General features: G+C 41.4%; 2 protein-coding genes across 6 annotated transcripts in view; one reads left to right on the top strand and one right to left on the bottom strand.

Moving 5' to 3' along the window:
• HACD3 (3-hydroxyacyl-CoA dehydratase 3) overlaps positions 1–9,654 on the bottom strand; it is a 32,671-nt gene extending 23,017 nt beyond the window's left edge. The window contains exon 1 of the mRNA XM_082649722.1: positions 9,423–9,654. Coding sequence (XP_082505848.1) covers positions 9,423–9,509 — 87 coding nt within the window. The 5' untranslated portion in view covers positions 9,510–9,654. The remainder of the gene's footprint in view (positions 1–9,422) is intronic.
• Positions 9,655–17,094: 7,440 nt separating this feature from the next.
• DPP8 (dipeptidyl peptidase 8) overlaps positions 17,095–23,064 on the top strand; it is a 57,205-nt gene continuing 51,235 nt past the window's right edge. For 2 of the 5 annotated variants that reach the window (XM_082647328.1, XM_082647332.1), the window contains exons 1-3: positions 17,095–17,263; positions 18,987–19,123; positions 21,380–21,649. In XM_082647328.1, the coding sequence (XP_082503454.1) occupies positions 19,087–19,123; positions 21,380–21,649 (307 nt within the window). In that variant the 5' untranslated portion in view covers positions 17,095–17,263; positions 18,987–19,086. The other 3 variants (XM_082647331.1, XM_082647330.1, XM_082647329.1) reach the window with 3 other exon arrangements.

The following is a 23,064-nucleotide window of genomic DNA, read 5'->3' as shown; positions in this document are numbered from 1 at the left end:
AAAAGGGGGAGCATGAAGGCTGGGTTGGGGGAGCATTTGAGCCAAGCTTTAGGTTAAGAACTTCCCAGGTGACAGTACAGACTTCAGGCTGAGAAGCTTACCCAAAGGGGCTAACAATCTAGATGATCTTCTCTGTGCCAGGAAGATGGAATTACGGAACCTCATCAAAACAGGCTACACTTTCAGGGGCATGGTTCCTCTATAAGGGAAACAGGGTTTTGGTATGAATATTATCATGAAAGCTAGAGTTCTGGCAAGTCTTGGTGGTACACTTCCTACCTAGGTCACTTCTTGCCCCACTCTGTGTTCCCCATATCTTAAATCACTTGGAAGGAAAAAAGGAGTTTGGGGGGCCCAGTTTATTCTCCTCAGACACAGATGTGTGAAACCAAGGTTTAAGCATCGAGCCACAGCACAGGGCCTGGATTTCACAAAGCATTCTGTGAGCCAGATTTCAGATGCTAACTCCTACCCAGCAGTACACTGGGCATGTCAGGTCCAGCTTCTCCAAAGGTGGTAATAGTTAAGGAATACATTTCAGTGAAAAAAAAGAAAGAAAGAATACCAGGAGATTCCTTGTCCTCTTTGCCCACTTTCCCGCAATGGTAACATTTTACAAAACTATAGTATAATATCACAATCAGGATATTGACATTGATACAGTCAACCTATCTTGTTTGAATTTTCCCAGTTTGACTTGTATTCATTTGTGTGTGTAAATTCTATACAATTTTATTACACGTATACATTCATCTACTCAACATCACAGTCAAGATACTGAACAGTTCCAGATCCCTTATGGTGCCCTTTTATAACCACACCCACCTCCTGCCCCCCTCTCTCAGCCCCCAAACTGGTCTTCTTTATTTCTTTTTGACTATCATTATGGACTTGTGGATTTCCTTTTTGATCCACTCTGCCAAAATCCAATATTATTCTTATTCTTTTTGGTGTTCAAATTCTTACAAATTTGGTCACAAATTGTCAAAAATTTGAAATCCCTTCAAACCAGCTCCTGTATTATTCTGATATGACCTTGTAGGCTTTGAGGATGTTGTACTTTCTCTGGCACAGACCTGGAATAATTGGCCGTTTCTTCAAGGGGCCTCATAGTTCCTCTACTGCGGAATGGTAATTTAGAAGCCATGATCTGGGCACATTGAGCTATACTCAGTGCTCATCTTCAGTGTCTAGCTAGGACTTTAAAAAATCATGTTGTCATAACGAAATGCCCAATTCAAAATTATGGGACTTCCCTGGCGGTCCAGCGGTTAAGACTCCGTGCTTCCAACGCCAGGGACACAGGTTCGATCCCTGGTCGGAGAACTAAGATCCCACATGCCGCATGGTGCAGCCAAAAAAAAAAAAAAAAAAATTACATTATAGGGCTTCTCCTTATCTTGTTATTTAATATTTGTATTTCCTTATGGTGAATATCTTGGTTCCTAATAACATTAACACACTTACTTCTTTGATCCTAAAGGTTTCAGAATTACATCAATATTTTTACTAACAAAAAAACCTATAAAGTACAATATTTATTTGCAGTTCTTTTTGTCCTTAGAGTATATCTACTAAAGAACCAGAGTACTGTGTTCAAATGTTACTTGTACTAAGTTATTTATCTGTATGGTTATGTTATCAATTTGATATATAGTTAGGTCCTTTTGATTGTATTTAGTTTCAAGATTTTTCATTTTATCCTTTTTTATTGAATTTTAGTTTTTAATATGTAAAACATTTACATCATTCAAAAGTCAAACTTTACAGACAGGTATCTTCAGAAGTCCTATTTCCAAACCCATCCCCCTCCACCACATTCCCACTCACCACCCGTACGTAACCACTTCAGGGGCACCTGGTTTATCTTTCCTCTGTGTGTGTATATGTTTGGGAAAATAAATAAATATATTCAGACATTCTTATTTCCCCTTCTTTCTACACAAAAGATAGCACAGAATATACATTCTTAGGCACCTTGCTTTTTTCACCTAAATCAATCCTTACCAGTTCATAGAGATCTTACTCCTTCTTCTTTTTTTTTTTTTTCACTCATTCTTTTTGGGTGTATATGACAGTACACATTCTCTTTAATCTCCTTTTTGGATCCAAATTCTACTTATACTTAAAAACACAGCTCAAGGTCCACATACTTGGCCACAGTGATCTATTCTCTGAACTCCAAGACCACTGATTTCTTTGCTCATCCCTTCCCTCCACCAAGAAAAACTTCTTTAAAAGTTATCTATAATTGGGTGGTGGTGCAGTGGTTGAGAGTCTACCTGCCGATGCAGGGGACACGGGTGCGTGCCCCAGTCCAGGAAGATCCCACATGCCGCGGAGCGGCTGGGCCCATGAGCCATGACCGCTGAGCCTGTGCTCCGGAGCCTGTGCTCCGCAACGGGAGAGGCCACAACAGTGAGAGGCCTGGGTCCCACAAAAAAAAAAAAAAAAAGTTAGCTACAATCATCTGTTCTTCCCTACCACAAATACTCTGAAATCTACTCTGATCTAGCCTCCATCCACACCACTCCACTGAAACTATTATTACCAAGATCATCAATAACCTCCACACTGCCAAATCCAATAGACACACAATCTCGTCTTATTCAACCTCTAAGCAGCACTGGACAGAGCAGACCACACCCCACTGAAATATCCCTCTTTCCTGGCTTCGAGGACACTACAGGACACTGCATTGGATTTAATGCCTCATAGGCTACTCCTTCTCAATCTCCTCTGCTGGTGCTTTCTGCTCGGCTCAACTTCTAAATGTTTAAGTGTCTCAGGACGCAGTCCTGGGCTGCTTCTCATCTCTATCAGTTTTTGGGGTTTTTTTGTTTTTATTTAGGCTGCACTGGGTCTTAGTTGCGGCATGCAGGATCTTCACTGTGGCATGTGGACTCTTTGTTGCAGCATGCAGACTTCTTAGCTGCAGCATGCATGTGGTATCTAGTTCCCTGACCAGGGATCGAACCCAGGCCCCCTGCATTGGGAGCGCAGAGTCTAACCCACTGGACCGCCAGGGAAGTCCCTCTCTATCAGTTTTTAATATCTATAAGTTTTCTGATATAAATTGGCATCTTGGGCCAAACTGAACCCACAATATTTTATATGGCCTACAGAGAATATTTTTTATTTATTAATTTTAATTCACCACAAAGTACTTTGCACCTTGGAATTTTGCAGTAGCTGTTCCCTCTCCCTATAATATTCAGTCCCCATAATTTTGCACGGCTTCTTAACATTTAGATATCTGCTCAAATGTCACCTCCTCCAAGAGACCTTCCCTGACTACCCAATCTGAAATAGTTCTCGTGATTCCTTCTCATATTTTTTTTCTTGCTTTACTTTCTTCATAACATTCATGGTTATCTGAAACTATCTGATGAATTTATCTGCTTCTATTGCCAGTCTTCCTCCACTGCCACCGCCACTCAGTATATAAACTTCATGAGAGCAGGGACCTTGTCTGCCGTGCTCATGCCCAAGTCCCAGAGTCTAGAAGACTACCAAGCACACAGTAAGCATTTATATATTTGTTGAATAAGTATAAAACTATGAGGTTTTTTCATTTTAAAAAAATCTGGATTTTCAGCTTCTTCTTCAAAAATTAGAAGAATTAGATGCCAACCTCAGATCTGCATTCTTGAATGACAATAGCTACCCCCTTAATATGAGCCCTATCCTCTCCAATTAGCCACTTTCCTCACCCAGCTCATTTCACTAACATTCACTGAACACTCACTATATGCCAATTATTTTTCAAAGTATTCCACATTACTATCACACACACATACAAAAACCCTATAAAATAGGTACTATTTACACAACAATTTTACATACAAAGAAACGGAGGTGTACAGAGATTATGTACCTAGTTTAGATTACAAAATCAGCAAGGGGCAAAACCAAGATTCAAACCAAGGCAAACAGCCCCAGGCTCCTAACCATGACACGTTTTGGGCATTGATTTGGTAATCTCTGATCCATACTCTCTTCCTGGTGATCTCATCCTGCCTCAGGGGTTTTAAATACTAAAACTTATCAACTGACAACTCCAAAATGAAATTAATATCTCATTAATTCTAAAATGTACATTTTTCTCACATTTAATATCTCTAAAATCAGGATACTTATTAAAATTGACAGCAGCACCTTACACTTGCTTGGGCAAAGTAGCAACCATGACATGGTTGTCACTGTCTAGCATATGGGAGCTTGGCTGTTATTCCAGATGGCATGACTACACAGCTGCAACTCAATATTTCAGTCAAACCACTTAAAAGCCATTTCAGGAAGTAGTATGACTCCTGGTTTGTGTCTCAGGAATGTGCCAGCATCAAAACTTATAAATAGGTATGGATGGCTTGAACAAAAAACGAGATAACAGTAGAGCGTTCTTTCAGAGATGCTGCATTTACTGCTCTTAATGGCACAGAGGATGATACTATATGGAAAAACATGGACAGTGACATCTCTGAGTAGAAATGTGATTCATAAGACTGGATTCTGGGACTTCCCTGGTGGTCCAGTGGGTAAGACTCTGAGCTCCCAACGCAGGGGGCCCAGGTTTGATCCCTGGCTGGGGAACTAGATACCTCATGCATGCCACAACTAAGAAGTCCGCATGCCGCAACTGAAGATCCCACATGCCGCCAACGAAGATCCTGCATGCCACAACTAAGACCTGGCACAGCCAAAATAAACATTAAAAAAAAAGAGTGGATTCTGAAATATGACGATGGTTTAGAATACCTCCACCAATTTTTCTGCTTATATTTTCATATTTATGTGTACAAGAGTGAGATTATACAGATAAAATGATAGATTTTATGATTTTTTCTAATTTATTAATTTATTTTTGGCTGCGTTGGGTCTTTGTTGCTGCGCACAGGCTTTCTCTAATAGCAGCAAGCAGGGGCTACTCTTCATTACGGTGCACGGGCTTCTCATTGAGGTGGCTTCTCTTGTTGCGGAGCACGGGCTCTAGGTGCATGGGCTTCAGTAGTTATGGTGCGCGGGCTTAGTTACTCCGCGGCATGTGAGATCTTCCCGGCCCAGGACTTAAGCCCATGTCCCCTGCATTGGCAGGCGGATTCTTAACCACTGCACCACCAGGGAAGCCCAACCACTATTCTAGAATTGGAGTTTATCATTCCCACTGTATTTCTTTACTCATGTACAACATGTTGGGTATTCATTACAATATAAACTTTTATTTTACATGTTACATAAGTGGTTTCATATATATATATAATATGAATATATATAATTCTTCAACTTGCTTTTTTTTTTTTTTCTTTTGCTGTACGTGGGCCTCTCACTGTTGTGGCCTCTCCCTTTGCAGAGCACAGGCTCCAGACGCGCAGGCTCAGCGGCCATGGCTCACGGGCCCAGCCGCTCCGCGGCATGTGGGATCTTCCCGGACCAGGGCACGCACCCGTGTCCCCTGCATCAGCAGGCGGACTCTCAACCACTGCGCCACCAGGGAAGCCCCTTGCTTTTTATTTGATATATTTCTTAACTTTATCCATAGATACAGCTGGTTCTGTTTCATTTATTTTAGCTGTTGTACAGTGTGCTGTTGTATAAATATACCAGTTTATCCATTCTCCTGTTGATAAGTACTGAGGTTGTTTTCAATTTTTTTTTGCCGTAATGAACATACTGTCTCCTTGGGCATATAAGGAAGAGCTCAGTAGTATGTGCCACAAATATCTGCCTCAAGCTTGTCTTAAATCTGTCATCTTTTTTTTTTAGGGTTTATGTTTTTGTGTCTTAACACATTCTTCCCTGTTCCAGTATCATAAAGACAGTCTCCTATATTTTCTTTTAGTAGTTTTGCTTTATGCATTTAGTTCATTAGCCCACCTGAAATTGACTTTCGTGTACAGCATAAGGCAAGATCTTACTTTATCTTTTTGCCATTTAGATTACCAGTTGTCCCACTACAATCTCCTGAATGGTTCATCCTTTCCCCTATTAATTTGTAAAGCCACCACTGTTGTTCAATAAGTTTTCATATATGGATAAATCTGCTAACAGCCTCTATTCTGTTCTATTGCTCTTTGTGCTTCTCTCTCATCTAAGGTTTAGTATCACAATAATCCCTTACACTTGAATAGCACACTAGAATTCACAAAGCACTTTCAAATCCATTATCCAATTTAAGCCTCAAAACAACCCTGTGAATTAGGTGTTATTATTCACATTTATTTGCATGAAAAGACACAGGCTCATAAAGGTTAGGTGAATAATCCACGGACACCAGATATTAAGTGGAAGAGCAAGGACCCAATCTCATGCCTTCAGTTACCACTCTTTCCACCAGACTCTCTATTAGGTAAGGTCAAAAACAGTATCTTTCAAACAGCTCCGAAACAGAGCTATGCACACTGCCCTCATATAACTGAAACAAACAAAAACCTTGATAAATGAACAAATGCTTTAACAACTATGGTTGTTGGCACAAGCCTGTCCTTCATGCTTATCCTGAAAACAAACTCTATTCTGAAAGTAACCCTGCCCTAGCCCCACTGTCTGCAGCTCCAAAGACAGAGTAGAGATGTGAAAACCTGATGGTTCTCTGTGTCTCAGAAAGGGAAAGGAGCAGGGCTGATGCCCCCAAACTGGAATTCAGCATCAAAATTCATTTACACATATGCTTCAAAGAGCAGGGGAGGATAGAGAGCTGTCCAACAACCCAGTACCTAGCTTAAGGGGAGACAAAAGTAGGTGCTCCACAAACGGTTTTCATTAAACAAGTAAACGAATTGCTTCATCCCAAGCCAGAATCACCAGTTTCATAGGCCCTGAGAACAATTAATTGGAAAATTTTTTAAAAGGAGCAGCTCCTGACATTCAAAAGCTGGCCTGGCACTCCCAGCTAGAACACGTTATTCTGTTATTTATTGGACATAAACAATCTCACAGAATACCTTGATAAAATGAGGCAAAGGCCATTTCATAATTTTGTGTAAGCACAGATAAAAACATGGCCACAATGCCACTCACAAAATACGAGACACCCTTCCTCTCTTGGCCAAAATAAGTGACTGCCACTTCTCTACCAATTAGTTTTATTCTTGTTCTGGTCTCTCTTTCCTATATATAAGATTTAGTCAGATACCCAACCATAGAATTGCCCGCTTTCTGACTTTCTAAAGTGAATCCTTGCTTCCTTAGTCTGTCCCCCAATCACCAAAGTCCAAATTCTATAATCAATTTTGAGCAAACCCATGGAGTATGCTCTCCCTTGCTGATATGAGCACTAAACACAACTTGTTTAACTAGAGGTGTGTTCCTGGAACTCTTTGGCTGTAGGGCATTGACACGTACAACAAGTTGGACAATCTGAAAGTCTATGCCGTCCTCTTTCTGGCAAGTTCTCCCAGTCTCAGTTTGACAAGAATACTTCACCTTATTCCTGGAAGTCACCTCTAACTAACGAAAAGAGAGGTACCAAATTCCTTTAACACCAGGGACCTGGTCCAGTATTCAACTCCGACTCTACAAATAAACATACTCATGCACAAAACTTTTTGTTAGTGTATAATATGCTTCCTCCTAGATAGAATGCCGTTGGAAAGCTGAGTCTGTCTGACTCATTTTTATAAATCTGTAGTATTTCACACATGGTAGGGGGTTTCTTTTATGAATGGTATTAACATGTTACTTTAAAACTAATGGTAGTTGAAATGGATGCCTCAGAATTACAGATGGGAAATCCGAGAAAAACCAAAAACTCAATTGGGGAAAAAGATTTATTTTTTCCCAAAGAATAAAAAAAGGATTTCTCTCTCCAAAAGAAAATTCCATTTTTCCCTCCACCGTTACATTTCTTTAACTATAATATATTCCAATCACATACTTTTATGTTTTAAAATATACCAAATATGATTAACACATGTGTTCATGTTTCTTAACTAAAAGGTTTAGATCTTTCAGGAAAAATTTAAGTATGATGCATTCTTTCATTTGCCCAACTAATTTCCATTTTTTTCCACCAACGCCACCCCACTTCCCCTAAAAACAACTTTTCTGTTTGTAGCTTCAAAAGCATCCCAGAATATTACATCCTTATTACAACTAGAGAGGGCCTGAGTTTATTAAATTGGTCTACACAATGTTTAACTGAATACTTAAGAGAGATTGCCATGACACAAGTTCTGTACTTTTCTTATTGACTGATGTTAGAGTCCTCTCTAGAAGGACACTTTGATCCCCATCTACAAAGATTTTGTTTTTTCCTTTTTTATTAAAACACCGTGGAGCAGAGTAGAGGGACACAGCAAAGAACATTTATACATCCTCTGACACAAAAGTGTAATTCAGCCTGGTTTAACACATTAAATGACACAGGCTATTTAAAGGCATTCTGGTCAGTATTGTCTTAAGTTTCAATGGGAAAACAAGTTTATATTCCAGAAGAAAAGATTAAGTTCAACAAATTCAAGTCCACACTCAAAGAGCACCTACACCTTGCAAGACAGTATATACCAGATGGGCTGACAGATCCCAACATAAACGCCTGACTCCGAGGCAGAGAGAGTTAAGGGGAGTGAAGGAGGTTACAAAGTGCCATAAATGTCAAGGAGAGTAGGGAGTAAGAATGTAGAAAGAACATTCCAGACTGAAAACTCCAGTTCCTCAAAAACGGAAATCCTGGATGGTTTGGACCAAGACAAAGGGGTACACAGGTCCTGAGAGCTCCACCATTTAGGAGGCCTCAGCTTGTTCTCATGAGGGCCAATGAGATCAAGCATAAATACTCAACATAACTTAATTTTGTAGTTATCTATGCAACTCAGCAAACCTGAGCTCACAGTCTTCAGAACAGGGTGGGGGGGGGAAATCACTTCTTCGGGGTCTTATGGACTTTAGAACTAAAATTAACAAGAACTATTTCCATCACTTAATGGTTGGGAGGTGGGTGTGACCCCTCCAAGGCAGCGGCGGGCCTCGTGAAGGTCCGAGGGGACCCGCTAGACCTCTCTGGCCAGCGCTAGACGTCCAGCCACGGCCCGGCAAGCCACTGTCACACTGCACCCCGGACCCAAAGACATCCCACGCCTCGAAGAGCTTCGGCAAACACGAACTCCGACGGCCAGGCCTTCCGGGCCAGGCTTGGGCTCCACCAGGCCGCAGACTGCGAACGAAGAGGAGGCCCGGAGTAGCCTCCGAGGCCCGCGCGGGGCTCACGCAGCACCCGAGGTACCTGAAGCCTTCAGGGGGTCGCGCCCAGGTTCTGCCTCCATGTGGGCCAGCTTTTGCTCGGGCCTGGACGCCGAGAGCGCACCGAGTCCTGGATCCCGTTGGCGCGCTACTGGCTCGCCGGTACGCACCCGGACAAAGGGGACTGGGGTCCCAGCGGTTCCCAGGAGCCGAGACCCGCGCACGTCCCGCCGCCCTGCCTTTACCTGCACGTCACTCAGCTCCACGCGCAGATACAGCTCGCGGTGCCGCTGAGCCCAGTAGACGTGCGGCGTCAGCACCTGATTCTCCATGACCACACTGCCCAGGGCGCGGGGAAACTAGGCTCGCTGCCTCAGGCAGGTCGTGCGCGGCTGGAGCTGGCCGAACACAGGCCGCAAGACCACCTCGCTCCGGAGTGCCTGCAGCCCGCAGCCTCTATACGACCCACGCTCGCGGGACGCGCCTGCGCAGTGGCGAGCAAAGGAGGCAGCGGCGCGGGCTCCGGGCTTCAGGGCGAGCCGGGTGGGGGCGGGGCGGGGCGGGGCGGGGCGGGGCGGAGGCGGGAGGGGGCGGGCCCAGGAGCGTGTGACGCCCCTGCTTGCTGCTGCCGCCTCTGGAGTCGACAGGTGCTGTGCAGTTACCTCTCTTCTGGAGGACGGTTAAAAATAAGCGTAAAAATTAAAAAACGCTGGAGACTGATGAGGAACCGATCAGCATGGAGAACGGGCTTGGATTGGTGTATCTGGAAGGTTCCTCCCATTTGTCATTCATTAATTCAACATTTACTGAGCACCTGCTGTGTGCCCAGGCTTCAAAGCTAAGCACCAGAGCTTCAGGAGTAAGACACAGCACCTGCCGTCCTGGAACCCGTAGTCTATTAAAAGACGCAAGCAATTACAGACATAATAAGGATGATGATGGTTATAGGGGAAGCGGTGTGGGAGAGAATGGAAGAGTGTTCTAAGAGGGGAGAGTAAGCGTAAAGGCCAGAGATTTCCAGCGCTATTCCATAGAACTTCATACGATGATGGAAATACTCCATTCTGCGCTGTCCATGACGGTAGCCACTAGCCATATGGGGCTTCTGAGTACGTGAAATGTGGCTAAAGAAACTGAGAAACTGAATTTTTTGTTTCACTTACTTCTAATTAATTTAGTCACAAATTAATAGCTATTCTATGGGACAGCACAAGAGACTTGTCTCCTTTGAAAAGGAAACCCAAACTATAGACAACACTAATTTATGTCTAATTTAAACTATCTCGTCTGTATCCACTTTCATCTCCAAGTCTGCTTTCAGTGAAGAATTTAATAGGAAGCAACATTACTATGAAAACCAGAAATCTGGGACAAAAATGAACCTTATTATTCAGTTCTGTTAGCACCCATTTATTTAGCAAAGTTCTGAGCCCAGGGATCCAGAGATGAAATGATGCCAGTTCTCAGAAAACATTTAGCTCAGGGGGTAGGTCATATAAAATATAGAGGGTTTTAATATGGGGAATATACTGAGCTCAGAAAGAGGCAGGCAGGTAGGAGCTAAGGGCTGTAGGAACCAGTGGCAGATATTTGAGAGCAAATCCTTGAGAGCTGGACAGTGAAATGGAGGAGGAATTTGATAGAGGAAGAAGCGGAGGTAGGGCAGTGGATGCACAGGGCAGGAGACCAAAGATGAAGAGATATGAAATGTTCTGCATACTGGGGGTTAAGGGCATGGAGGGGAGAGCTTGCTCTGGGTCTGGTAAGACAGATAGGGAGTGGATTAAGAAAGTCTTTGTTTCAATGAGGTGTTTGTACTATATTCCACAGATACATGAGAGTCAAGGAAGTTTGTTACAGGAGATCAGGAAAATCAAATATGTGCTGGGCAAAACAACCTGTCAGTGAGGAGAAACTGGTAGTAGGCAAACCAGTTGGAGGTGATGCAATCTGCCTGTTATGAGATAATGAAAACGGTAACCCTGATAGCCTTGAATTTTAAAAATAATAATTTTTTGAAATGATAAAATTATTTTTATTACATTGCTTTTACTACAATATAGATGCTATATAGGGCACTTTAAAAAAATTGAAGTATAACTTATGTATAGGAACCAGGCAAATTTCAAATATTCCACTTAAGCTGAATTTTTGCATGTTTATACCTGTGTAATTAATTACTATCTAGATCAAGATCCGGAACATTTCCAGCATCCTACGGATTCTCTCATGTCAGTGTACCTTTGCCTCCCATCCCCTACACCCCAATAATTACTATCCTGACTTCAATCACCATAGAGTAGTTTTTGTCTATTCTTGAATTTCGTGTAAATGGAATCTACCAGTATGTACACTTTGTGTCTGGTTTCTTTCATTCAACATAATGTATTTGAGATTTATCTATATTGTGTGAATCACCAGTTCATTCTTTTTTGGGTTTTGTTTGTTTTATTTCACAGAATGAATGTATCACAAATTATCCATTCTCCTGATGATGGACATTGCATTGTTTTCAGTTTTTAGCTAGGAACATTTATGTACTTGTCTTTTGGTGGATATATGTGCTTAATTTTCTTGGGTAAATACCTAGGAATGGAATTGCTAGGTCATAGAATATGTATGTTGAGCTTCTGTAGATACCGTTAGACAGTCTTACAAAGTGTTTTGATCAATTTACACTCCCACAAGCAATGTTTAAAAGTTCTAGTTGCTCCATTTCCTTGGTATTTTCAGTCTTTTAAATTTTAGTCATCCTGGTGGCTGTGTAATAAAGAAAAATAATTTCAGTTTAGCATATTTGAGCCCTGAAATTTATCAGCTGACCTCTATCCAAGGCGAATTGAGTCCAAGTCTATTGGTAAGCAAGGAGACTGAATGACATTTTGCCTCAGATGCTCCATAAGAAAAGTCCAATGGAAGGGGGTTTATCCAGCCTGGTTCAACCACCACTAACCTACTGGATGACTTCTCTGGGCCTGAGTTTCCATATCCATCAAATGAGAGAGTTGGACTCACTCCCCTCCAATGTTCTTATCAGCTATTCCTAAATTTTCCTGTGAGAAGGACAGCTATTGTGGAACGAACTCTCTATGAGAAATCCAGTAAAAAAAAAAAAAAAAAAAGATATTGAAATGGAGAAGGGAAAGAGTAACATCCAGGTAAACTATAAAACTAAAAGATGGCAGAGGGGCTAAAAAGGCAGAGCACAAGTAGCCCTGCCAAGCTGAAACAGGTAGGGCTGATGGTTTTATGATAATGCTAGTCAAATTAAAATGCAAATGAAGCACTGTCTTTGTGTTCTCCCTTCCAGATGCAGCCTTCCCAGCCTCGTGTGGCCCAGGGTCACCTCTCCTTTCTCTGGCCATCAGAAGCATTTGCTGAGTGTTTCCTCTGGATGAAGCACATGCTCAGTGCATAAGTCTGTACTCCTGCCTTTGGCAAGTGATCATACACATTCTCCTTGTTCACCTTTTTACAGAATCTTTTATTCCTGGAAGAAGTTTTGGAAAATGAGCTGTAGAATTTGGCTGTTTTGTGCCTCACCCAGGATCACCCAGCCAGATATCCTTAACCAAAATCAGGTTACTATCTAGATGGCACAAAGCTGAGAGTGGAGAGAGACTGACAGATCAGCCCAGGCATCTACTGGGGAATTCAGGCAGCCAGCTCATATCCCTGTAACCTCCTAACTATGCCAGGAGAGTGGTGAGCATTGCAGCCAGTCATTGCCAGAAAAATCTTCCCCTCAGCCTGTCAATACACAGTTCAGAATAATATGCAGAGATGGCCCCTTCCTTGAGTGCAGGGAGTAGCCTTTCCACCCTATCCAGTTTGACCTACCTGATAATTCTTGGCTTTCAAATACATGGTTGCCGGGTACAGACAGTTGGCATGCTACCACTTATGTAAAAATTGTGGAGTAGTGGGAGGAATAATACATTTGTACATAAGCATTTGTTTATGTATCATAAAATATTACTGGACAGTATATGCAAGAAACCAATAACATCAGTTTCTTGTGGGGAAGGAAACTGGGTGACTGGAAGACCAGCATAGCAGAATATTTTTTACTATATACCCTTTTATTCAAAAACTTAAATACACAAAAGAAAATTAGCTGAAAAGCTCTTTTTTGTTATGGCAGCTTGGTTTATACTATGCCTCCAAAAGGTATAAAATATGAAGGAAGTGGAAAAACAAACTCTAGCCCATCATACCCTGTAATCAACTGCTATTAATGTGTACATTACATGCTTGGGATCTGTTTCCTCAACTAGATTATAAATCTCCCTGGAACACAGATTGCTTCCTTTTGGTATCCTGTAGCATCGAGTACAATGTCTCAGAAAGTAGATGCTTAAAATATGCATGTTGATGATAATGCCCAGTGCTAGAAAAGTTTTAGTGAAATTGGCACATTCATGCTGAATGTAACTAAGGGCAATGTGAATTTGTGGAATCATTTTGGAATGCAGTTTTGCAATATGTAACAAGATAAATGGAGATGTTTATGCTGATTGGCCTTGTAATTCCCCTTTGGAGATTTTATTCTAAGAAAATAATTTCAAGGAAGGAAGATGTATATATGAAGATGTTCATGATGTTACATGTTGAAACATTGGGACTTACTCAGGAATGACCAAATGTACTGTGGTATAACAACTCAATGGAAAACTGTACAGCTGTGCAAAATGATGAATAGGAAACTAGCAATATTGAAAATGTTTATGATAAGAAATACAAAAATTTTGATTACAACTTTATATAGTGCTAAGATACTGGGGAGTAACTTGTCTTTTTGTTTTCTTCCTTTATAACCCTTGATCCTTCCCTACATAGGGAGCTAGCATGAGGCAACCATGCTTTCTGGGAGTTATAACTCTGGGATTAGAAAACAGACATCAGATTCCTCTCTTTTAAGCTCAGTTGCACATTCAAGACAGAAAATATTTGGAATAATATGCAGACTAAATGAAAATTATCCAAGCATAGGAGGGAAGAAAAAGTCATTTTACAGATGAGAGAAATAAAACTTAGAGAGGCCCAATATTAATCTGTTAGTAAGGAGAGGAGCCAGGATGTGAACCCAGGTCTGCCTGACTCCAGGAATCCGTGCTCTGATCCATGAGTACCTGAGCAAAATTACCACTGCCTGAAGATCGTGGAATGGTAGATGCAGAAGGACTGGGAGACAGGTTGGTCTCTGATGAGGCCCCATGTGAAAAGATGTCAGGTTCTCTAAAACATGAGATCAGAACTGGATGAGGACCTGATTACCTCAAATAGGCACTGATTTCAAGATGCAGCCCAGGGTACCCTGGGAAGAGTTCTCACTTGTCCACCCTAGCTTTCACTCACACTTACCTGCCTGCTGTCCTTTATGTCAAAATATGATTGTTTCATGATGCTTTGCGATTTTTTTCAGTCTACAGCAGGGACGGATTTGTATCAACCCCACCATGCTATTTATTCAGACCACGTGTGCTAGATAACTTGTCTTTTCCTGAGGAGTCACTAGAGTGTAGGGCAGCATAATATAGCTAAGTAGGCTTTGTCAAGCACACAGTTTGCTTGTGTTTGGCAAGGCCCAGGCCTGACTGATTCAGCCAGTAAAGATACAAGGAGCCAGTTTAGGGACTTCCATGGTGGTCCAGTGGTTAAGATTCCGCCCTTCCAATGCAGAGGTGAGGGTTCAATCCCTGGTTGGGGAATTAAGATCCCACATGCCACGAAAAACAAAAAACAAAAAACCAAGGAGCCAGTTTAGCCTCAGACAGTTTATTACTTACATGTATAACAAAGGGAAGAATGCATCAAGGTGCCAGTGGTCCTTGTCTCATGTATGAAAAAGGACACTACTGAAGCAAAAGAAGGGGCCAGGTGACTGCAATGTACGTTCTGGGATAACTGGCTTCTGAGGAGCCAGTTCTAGGCTGCAGCCAGTTCTAGGTTTTTATATTCTCAGCTCTATTCTGACGGGGGTGGGGTAGAAAGCCCACACCTCATCAGAACCTAGGAGGGTTCTGAGAGAACACTCCTGGCTGTCACAGGGGAGAACCCCAGGGGAGATTGCCTCAAGGTCTTCATAAGACTGTTCCTTTCCAGTTCTGGAAAGATCACAAAGCCTTCTGCTACAACTCAGATAACCGTTGGTTCCAGCCTTTGCCTAGGAGGCCTATGTGGATACATGCAAGGTGGCCAAGGTGCGTGATGGAGATGTTCCCCCCACAGATTTCTCAGGGTTAGAGGCTTTTTAACCCTGCCATAGAAAGAGAAAATAACACTGAAAACAAAGAAATCTGAATTCAAATCTAGTTCAGTCTGTCATTAGACATATGATTTCAGCACATCCTTTACCTCTCTGGAGCTTGTTTTTTTCTTTTTTTTTTGGTGTTTCGTTTTCCCCTGAGGTTTGCTGTTAACCTCTCTCTTTTTTTTAATTTTTATTTTTTATTGCAGTATAGTTGATTAACAATGTTGTGTTCATTTCAGGTGTACAGCAAAGTGATTCAGTTATACATATACATGTTTTGATTCTTTTTCAAATTCTTTTCCCATTTAGGTTATTACAGAATATTGAGCAGAGTTCCCTGTACTATACAGTAGGTCCTTGTCAATTATCTATTGGAGCTTGTTTTTTGAAATCCATAAAATTATATTTTTTCTTTGCTTTTGGGGAGGTCTTTTTCCTCTTATTCAAATATAAACTGCACAAAGTCAGGGATTTTGCCTACTTTATTCACTGTTGTAGCACCAGTGCTTGGAACAGTGACAGGCACGTGGCAGAGATTCAGTAAACATTTGGATGAATGAAATGAAGTGCAAGATGTTTCATTGTATTTTGTTAGCATGTGCATCTGCATTCAAAGCCTTAAAACCTACTTTCGGGTGTTATTTTTTGTTTGGGGGTTTGTTTGGTATTTTTGCACAAAAGTCATAGAGGAATCCCAGTGAAAACATGACTGTACTTTTAGAGGAACTCAACTCAAAAAACAAAGCCTGAGCAAAGACTCATTTAACCTCAGAGTGAATAATTGCATACTGAGGAGTAGAACACGGCACCCAGATGGATCTTTTATTACAATAAAGCCTAATTACACACACCTCTGATAAATGGGTCCTTGTAATAATATAAAATAGGGAAGGCCCAGCTTGTCCACTGTTTTGTTCTACACCTTCCACTTTCCCAGTCATCTCCCAAGGCTCCCCTTTTCTCTTTCTCTCAGCCAATGTATGGTGTAGAATAGGAAATACATTGCGGGTCAAGAGACCTGCCTCTGGTCCTGATAATAGCAAACCACTCACTTCCCTACCCTGGGCCCCAGTTCCTTCATCTTTAGGTGTTTGTATGACACACGTGGTTTTCCTTAAGTGCAATTAAGTGACGTTATTACATCTCTTTCACAGATAAAGAAACCATGGCTCAAAGAGACTGACCTGCTGAAGGTCATTAATTAGTACTAGAGCCAAGCATTCTGACTCCAAGTTCAGGTTTCTTTCCACCATAACAATGAGACACCCAGAAAATCCCCAAGGTCCTGGTCCTTCCCTCTCCATGTCATCTCCATGAAGGGGCAGGGATTTTTCCCTGGCTTGCTCCGTGTTCTAATCTCAGTGTCTACAGCTCTCCCTGGCACATAGGAGGCACTCAATATATATTTGTCGAAGGAAAAAAATAGATGACTACGGACATGCCACAGTTCGTCCTGTGATTTCCGGCAAGTTACTGCCCCTTTCTGGATTTCTTCTCTGTCCCCCACCCCCGCCCAGTTTCCTTCCCGCGCCTCGTTCGCTCCTCCGGCCACTAGACGGCACTGTCGTAAGGGAACCCCGCCGAGCAGAGAGCTGCGCTCTTCTTGGGCTCGTTGCGCCTTCCCCCGTTGAAGGGCAGCGCGCAAGAAACCGGAAGTGCTGGAGCCGCCGCCGCCGTCTTTAAGTGCCGCGTTCACCGCTTCGGTTACCGCCGGCGCCGTAGCCAAGGAGGCCGCTGCCCCCTGGTCGGGAGTGGAGGCCGCGCGGCATGAAGCGGCGCAGGCCCGGTCCTTAGCGCGCGTCAGGACGGTCCGGGCGGGGCCGGGGGGGGAAGGTGCAGTATCCGCCCCCTCTCCTTCCCCTTCGCCCGCGAGGCCTGCGCCTCAGCCCACTCGGGCCTCTCCGCCTCACGGAGGAACCGTCCGGCGCATTCTCCCGGTTAGCCCGCTCTGCGGTTTACCCGGCGCGCCGCCCTGCGCGGGCCACAGCCGGTGGCGGGACCCCACTTGCCGGAAGAGGAAGCCCAGGCTCTCAGATTCCGAGTCAGCCAACGTTCACTGGGCGCCCCCTGAGCGCTGCGTGCTGGCCTCTGGACTTCCACGTCCGTTATCTTAATTGAGCCTTGCTGGGGTTGGGAGCCGGGTATTGTCCGGGCTTACAGATGAGAAACGGAAGCCCACAGAGGCGAAGGGATTTGTCTAAAGTCCGACTGTGGCAGATCGGATTCGGACTGAGATTTTCTGGTTTCCCAGCTCGTGTTTTCTACTGCCCCACTTTAGGTCGATTCCCTCCTTGTTTACTGGCCTCTTCTCATTCTATTTCACCTACCTGGCACAGGATAGGTGCTTTTCTTTCCTTTTTTTTTTTTTTTTCCCCAAACCTCTCCCCTCACACACTTTTCTTCTAAGCCTTGGCATCCCCCCAGTCCCCCTTCTTAATATTCGCTGCTACACCTCTCCTCTTCTTCCGCATTCTAGCTTTCAAGATTGTTGCCCACTTTGTGATAATGAACCTCTCAACTAGCTGACGAGTGAAATAGTTAGGTTTCAACGAGGCTTGGGGTGTTTAAGTGGACAGACTGGCGCCTGGATTAAAAATTAAGGAATGACATTTGAGTGGGTCCAAATTCAAAAGTCCTGAGGCTATTTTCTAACCTTACATGCTCTTCTCTGAATGAGGGGCTTAGTGAATGGGAGGTGTCTTGACATCGTAGTCAGTTGTTGCTGTGTTAGCACAACTTTTTTCCCTCCATTTGCCACTGAGCCACATCTCTCTCCATCACCTGTCTGGGCTCTGAGAGCCCAGAATTAAAACCGATAACAAAGTGACAGGTATAATCACAGACCCTGCTTTTCTTCTTTTACTAAGCCAGAATTTCAACAAACTTAACACTTCCGTTTCTAGAGAAGTTACCTAGTTCAGTTATTTTCAGAGTATATGTGGAAAGGAAATAAGCAAAAATGGAATGCACTGAAAATGGGTAGTACATTCTTTATCTTGCGAAAATCTTGATGTTAACTGGAAGTTAGTTCTCTCCGCAAAAATGACCCTGTAGTTCTTACTGGTTATTCTGTTGAGTCTATTCTGTCTCCAGTCAGCTGAACATGTATTCTGTAAAATAATACAAATTGGTTATTATGTAAAAGGCAGAAGAACAGGACCAGGCACATAGAAATAAATTTTATTATTAATCATCTGTCATTTTTGAAGATTTGCAGCAGCCACTGAGTAACCTCACATCTGTATGCCTTTTATACTTTTAAATGTTCTTCCATAATTTACCTTTTAATGTGTATCCGGATGTCAGGATTTACACTACCGTTTGGATATTCTTTGGAGTAAATTGGGCTATACATTTCTGAAATAAAATCAGTTTATAATTTTCATAATTAAAGTGCAGATACAAAGTAATTCAGGCATTGTATGTTATATCAAAAAGAATATGCATCAGTTTCAAGTACTATTTGAGACTTTAGGCTTAATCTTTTTGGGCACATATGATCCATTTTAATAATGATCAACAGCTTTATATCTTATTTCATTATCCTGGTGAGCAGGATTGGATGGTGAGAAAAGGAAAGACTCCTGTGAGAAGAGAGCAGGATGAGCAGAGGGATCTATGCTTGAAGTTGAGTCACTTCAAAAAGATCTCTTTGAATGTGGAAGAGATCTGAACAGATGAAAATACAATCAGGTAGGCACCAGGGAAGGGCCTTAAGTGAAGAGGTAGGTGGGGCAGTGAAATAAATGCACTGTGCTAAGAACATGTACTGACCTATTTTCTAATTTTTGCAATTAGAAAACTCGGGTCACATATTTTGAGAATGTATTTGTATGTAAGGTGTTACGGAAATCTGGAAATTAAATCAGTTAGTTACACGTTTGTGTAAATTACTAAAATTATGTAATATCAGGTTTAGCCTAGGAAATGCAGGATATACATTGACCATAAAATACAGAATAGTGTCATTTGAACTGTAAAGTGTGTGTGTGTGTGTGTGTGTGTGTGTGTGTGTGTGTGTGTAGAGAGAGTCAGAAATAGTGAATCCAGGGACCTAGTACAGTTTAGGAATACCAGATGGTTTTGCTTAAGTGCAAGGTAATGGCAACTTTTATGTAAGAGACTTGTCAAAATAATGACTCAAGAAGCTGGGCAGTAAGCTTGGGAAGTCTGTCTGAGCTTCCCTGTTCCATCCCCAAGCTCTATTGTTTCAAGTAGTGGTTTGGAGATGAAGTTTCAAGTTTAACGCAAGGGGAGTTGAGAAGAATGAGCCCAGTTTGTATATCTCCTTGTCTCACCTGTCCCTTACTCTGTTAGGAATCAAACTAGATCCATTGACACATTTGATAGAAAACAGACCCCCACCAGCTTTTAGATGGGCAAACAACCATTACTGTCATGTACTGCTACTTAATATCAATATGCTGAATACCATGTGAGCTAAATGACTTTTCCTCTGTTGAGCTGTTTGGATTTTAATCATTGGAGGTAAATGCCCAGTTGTAATAATATTACAAGTTGTATACTATAGAACTCTCCAGTAGATTTTCTGGCTGCTCTTGCTACTGTTATATTGAAAACGGTAGTGTATTTCACTGTAGCCTGAAAAAAAACACAATATCGTGGCCGTGGCCTCACAGTTCTGTTCCTTTCGAATGCCGTACAGCACACCTGATGGACTAAGTCACAACCCATACCTGCTAATGACTTTTTCTCTGTGGTTGGTAGTTTTTACCATGAACTCCTGTTAACCTGTGAAATTAAGGTTTAAAAAAGACATCATGTTAAATATACAGCCATGTATTGATTTTTGTTGTAGAAGTAGTTAATAATTACGTGAATTGGTTACACAAATGCAATCTAGTTTATCTCCTAAGTCCACATGTTTCGGACATTTATTAGTTCAAAAAGAGCAGGTTGCCCCAGAATTTTTGTTTATGTTGCTCCTTTTTGGTAGCGTTATGAATAATGCATGTCAGAATATCATACAGTGGCTTATAATAACACTTATTGTTATTTTCTCTGATACTTTGCACCTGTTACATTTAAATATTGAAATAGATAAAGGAAAAAATTATCCTCTTCTGGATTTGTAAAATGAAAGAAACATCATTAGTAGATAAAATCTTAATACTGTTTTTGGGTTGAAGTGGTAAATTGGGTTTGAACTTTTATCAAAATATTGATATTACAAACATTAAATGTTTTGTGCATAAACTACAACTAAAGCCACTTTTTTCTCATTTAATCATAGAAGTTTTATAATCTGTAGTAATAGTCACATAAATTCCTTATAGTATAGAGTTACATAGGGGATCATCAGATAGTGATGTCTAGGCAAGAGCAAAAGACAAAGAAAAAATGTACCAGCCAGTTAGGTCTTTTGTTGTTTGGAGTCTCATTTAAAAGGAAACAGTATTTATATTATCTTGGGTAAGCTCCCTAGAAAGGTTATTAGAAGTACATTGTTTGCCACAATTTTATAACTGTTCTAATTGGTCGTGATTATTTCTGTTCTCTGAAGAAGTCCACATTTATCAAATGAGTTACTTTTTTTAAGTGCAAAAACACTTAACTCCCTTGGCACATTTAGCTTCACTATTGACATGCTCTTTGAAGGAACATAGCAGCCAACTGGCATATGGCCCGTTTCCTTCCAATGTGGGAAAGAAAAAGGAATTTTGGCAAGAGATACTTAAGGAGAGCCTTTTATAAAAGTTCCCCAAGAGATTTATAGTCAACTGTGAAATAGACATGACCTCAATTTTTTTTTAATCTCATTTTTAAAGAAAAGGGGGAGCTATTGCTTTTCTTACGAAGTTTAATTGCAACTGTACTGAAAAGCATTTTTCCCCCTTTTTGGGGGTGTTGGGGGGCCCTATCAGACTGTCATTCTGATTAATATAAGAGAAGGCAGACCTGTGAACTTCATGTGCCTTATTTTTCTAGGAAAATGCAACATGGCAGCAGCGATGGAAACAGAACAGCTTGGTGTTGAGATCTTTGAAACTGCAGAGTGTGAGGAGAATATTGAATCACAGGATCGGCCTAAATTGGAGCCGTTTTATGTTGAACGATACTCGTGGAGTCAGCTTAAAAAGCTGCTTGCTGATACCAGAAAATATCATGGCTACATGATGGCTAAGGCACCACATGATTTTATGTTTGTGAAGAGGAATGATCCAGATGGGCCTCATTCGGACAGGGTCTATTACCTTGGTGAGTATGAAGTCATAGTTTCTGAAAGGAAATGCTTTCTTAATTCAAACAGGCTAGATGCAATTGGTACTCAAATTTTGGTGAATAAATAAGTGAATGAATCAGTGATGGTTCCACCAAAGGAAAAAAAAAATAATTAAAAGAACTTCAGTTTTGGTGCTGTTTTCATTTTGTTTTGTCCCATTAACTTGATTTTTATTTGCACATAACAGATCATGAATTTACTTTCAAAGTAAAGATGCTAGATATTACTTCTTCCTAAAGCTAGTTCAAAATGCCTTTCCTTAGGAATGGTCAGATTAGGAACACAAATAATAAAAACAGTAGTTCCCACTCTCAACAGCTACTGCTTTCGTTTTTTTAAACCAAGGCTGGTTTTGGTCTCTTCTTCCTGAGCCCATTCACTCCAGGTTTAAGGTCTGTCTTCATTAAATGCACAATACCACTGATGGACATTTTTGTTTTTTTGTTTATGCACCTTAAATGCTTTACTAAGATGTTGTAGTAAAAGGAATAGATAGTAAATTCTGAGCAACTATCATGCTTAGGCACAGCTTAGTATTGACTAACCTAGCACATATATAGACACAGGGCAGTGGATAAAGAGCTAGTCTTGGAATCAGAAGCCTAAGCTCTGGTATCCGCTCTTTGCTGACTCGTTTACCCTGTGGGTCTCAATTTCCTCATCTATCAAATGAGGGTTAATGTCTATCTCATGGGATTGTCTTAAGTATTAAACATTTTACATGAAAACATTTCCAACTTAAACCAATATTAAGAAACACAATACTGTTCTTGTACAGCCAAACCAAGTTTTATTGTACTATGGCTAGTTTGAGGAAGGAAACTAAAAAGGGAAAGAAAAAAAATTTGTAGACCCCATTCCCATCCCCCAAGCAGCTGTCTTCATTACAGTATTATTATTTTTTTTTTACAGTATTATTTTTTAGGATTGGAAATAATAGTTGTAAATTATAGTATGCTGCCTAGCATTCACCAGCTGGTAATTATTATTTGTATTAGCTTAAGTCCCAAAGGCCTATTCATTAATTGTCGCTCATTGAACACATTTATTGAGAGATGATGCTAAAATATTTAGCTAAGTCATCTAAGTAGGAAATATATATATATATCTTTCTCAAGAAACTTATGCTATGGTTTTTTTCGGAGGCAGAAAGTCAGACTTTCCTCAGATTGGAGAAGCAATATAAGAAAAGCCCATCCATACTTGCTAAATCAGGCAGCTTGGTTGGAAGAGAGTTTGGGCACAATTAGGGGAGGAACCCTTATATTTAGTATAATAGTTAAAAATTATAGCCATACCATCCATGATTCTTAACTATAAACAAATGTCTCACAAAAATGTTTATGAATTAACCATTAAAACTGCTTAAAGAAAGGGATTTCACTCCCAG

Source organism: Grampus griseus (assembly GCF_964374135.1).
Source record: "Grampus griseus genome assembly, chromosome: 2".
In the NCBI taxonomy this organism is placed as follows: Eukaryota; Metazoa; Chordata; class Mammalia; order Artiodactyla; family Delphinidae; genus Grampus; species Grampus griseus.
This window is presented reverse-complemented; position numbering and strand designations above follow the sequence as displayed.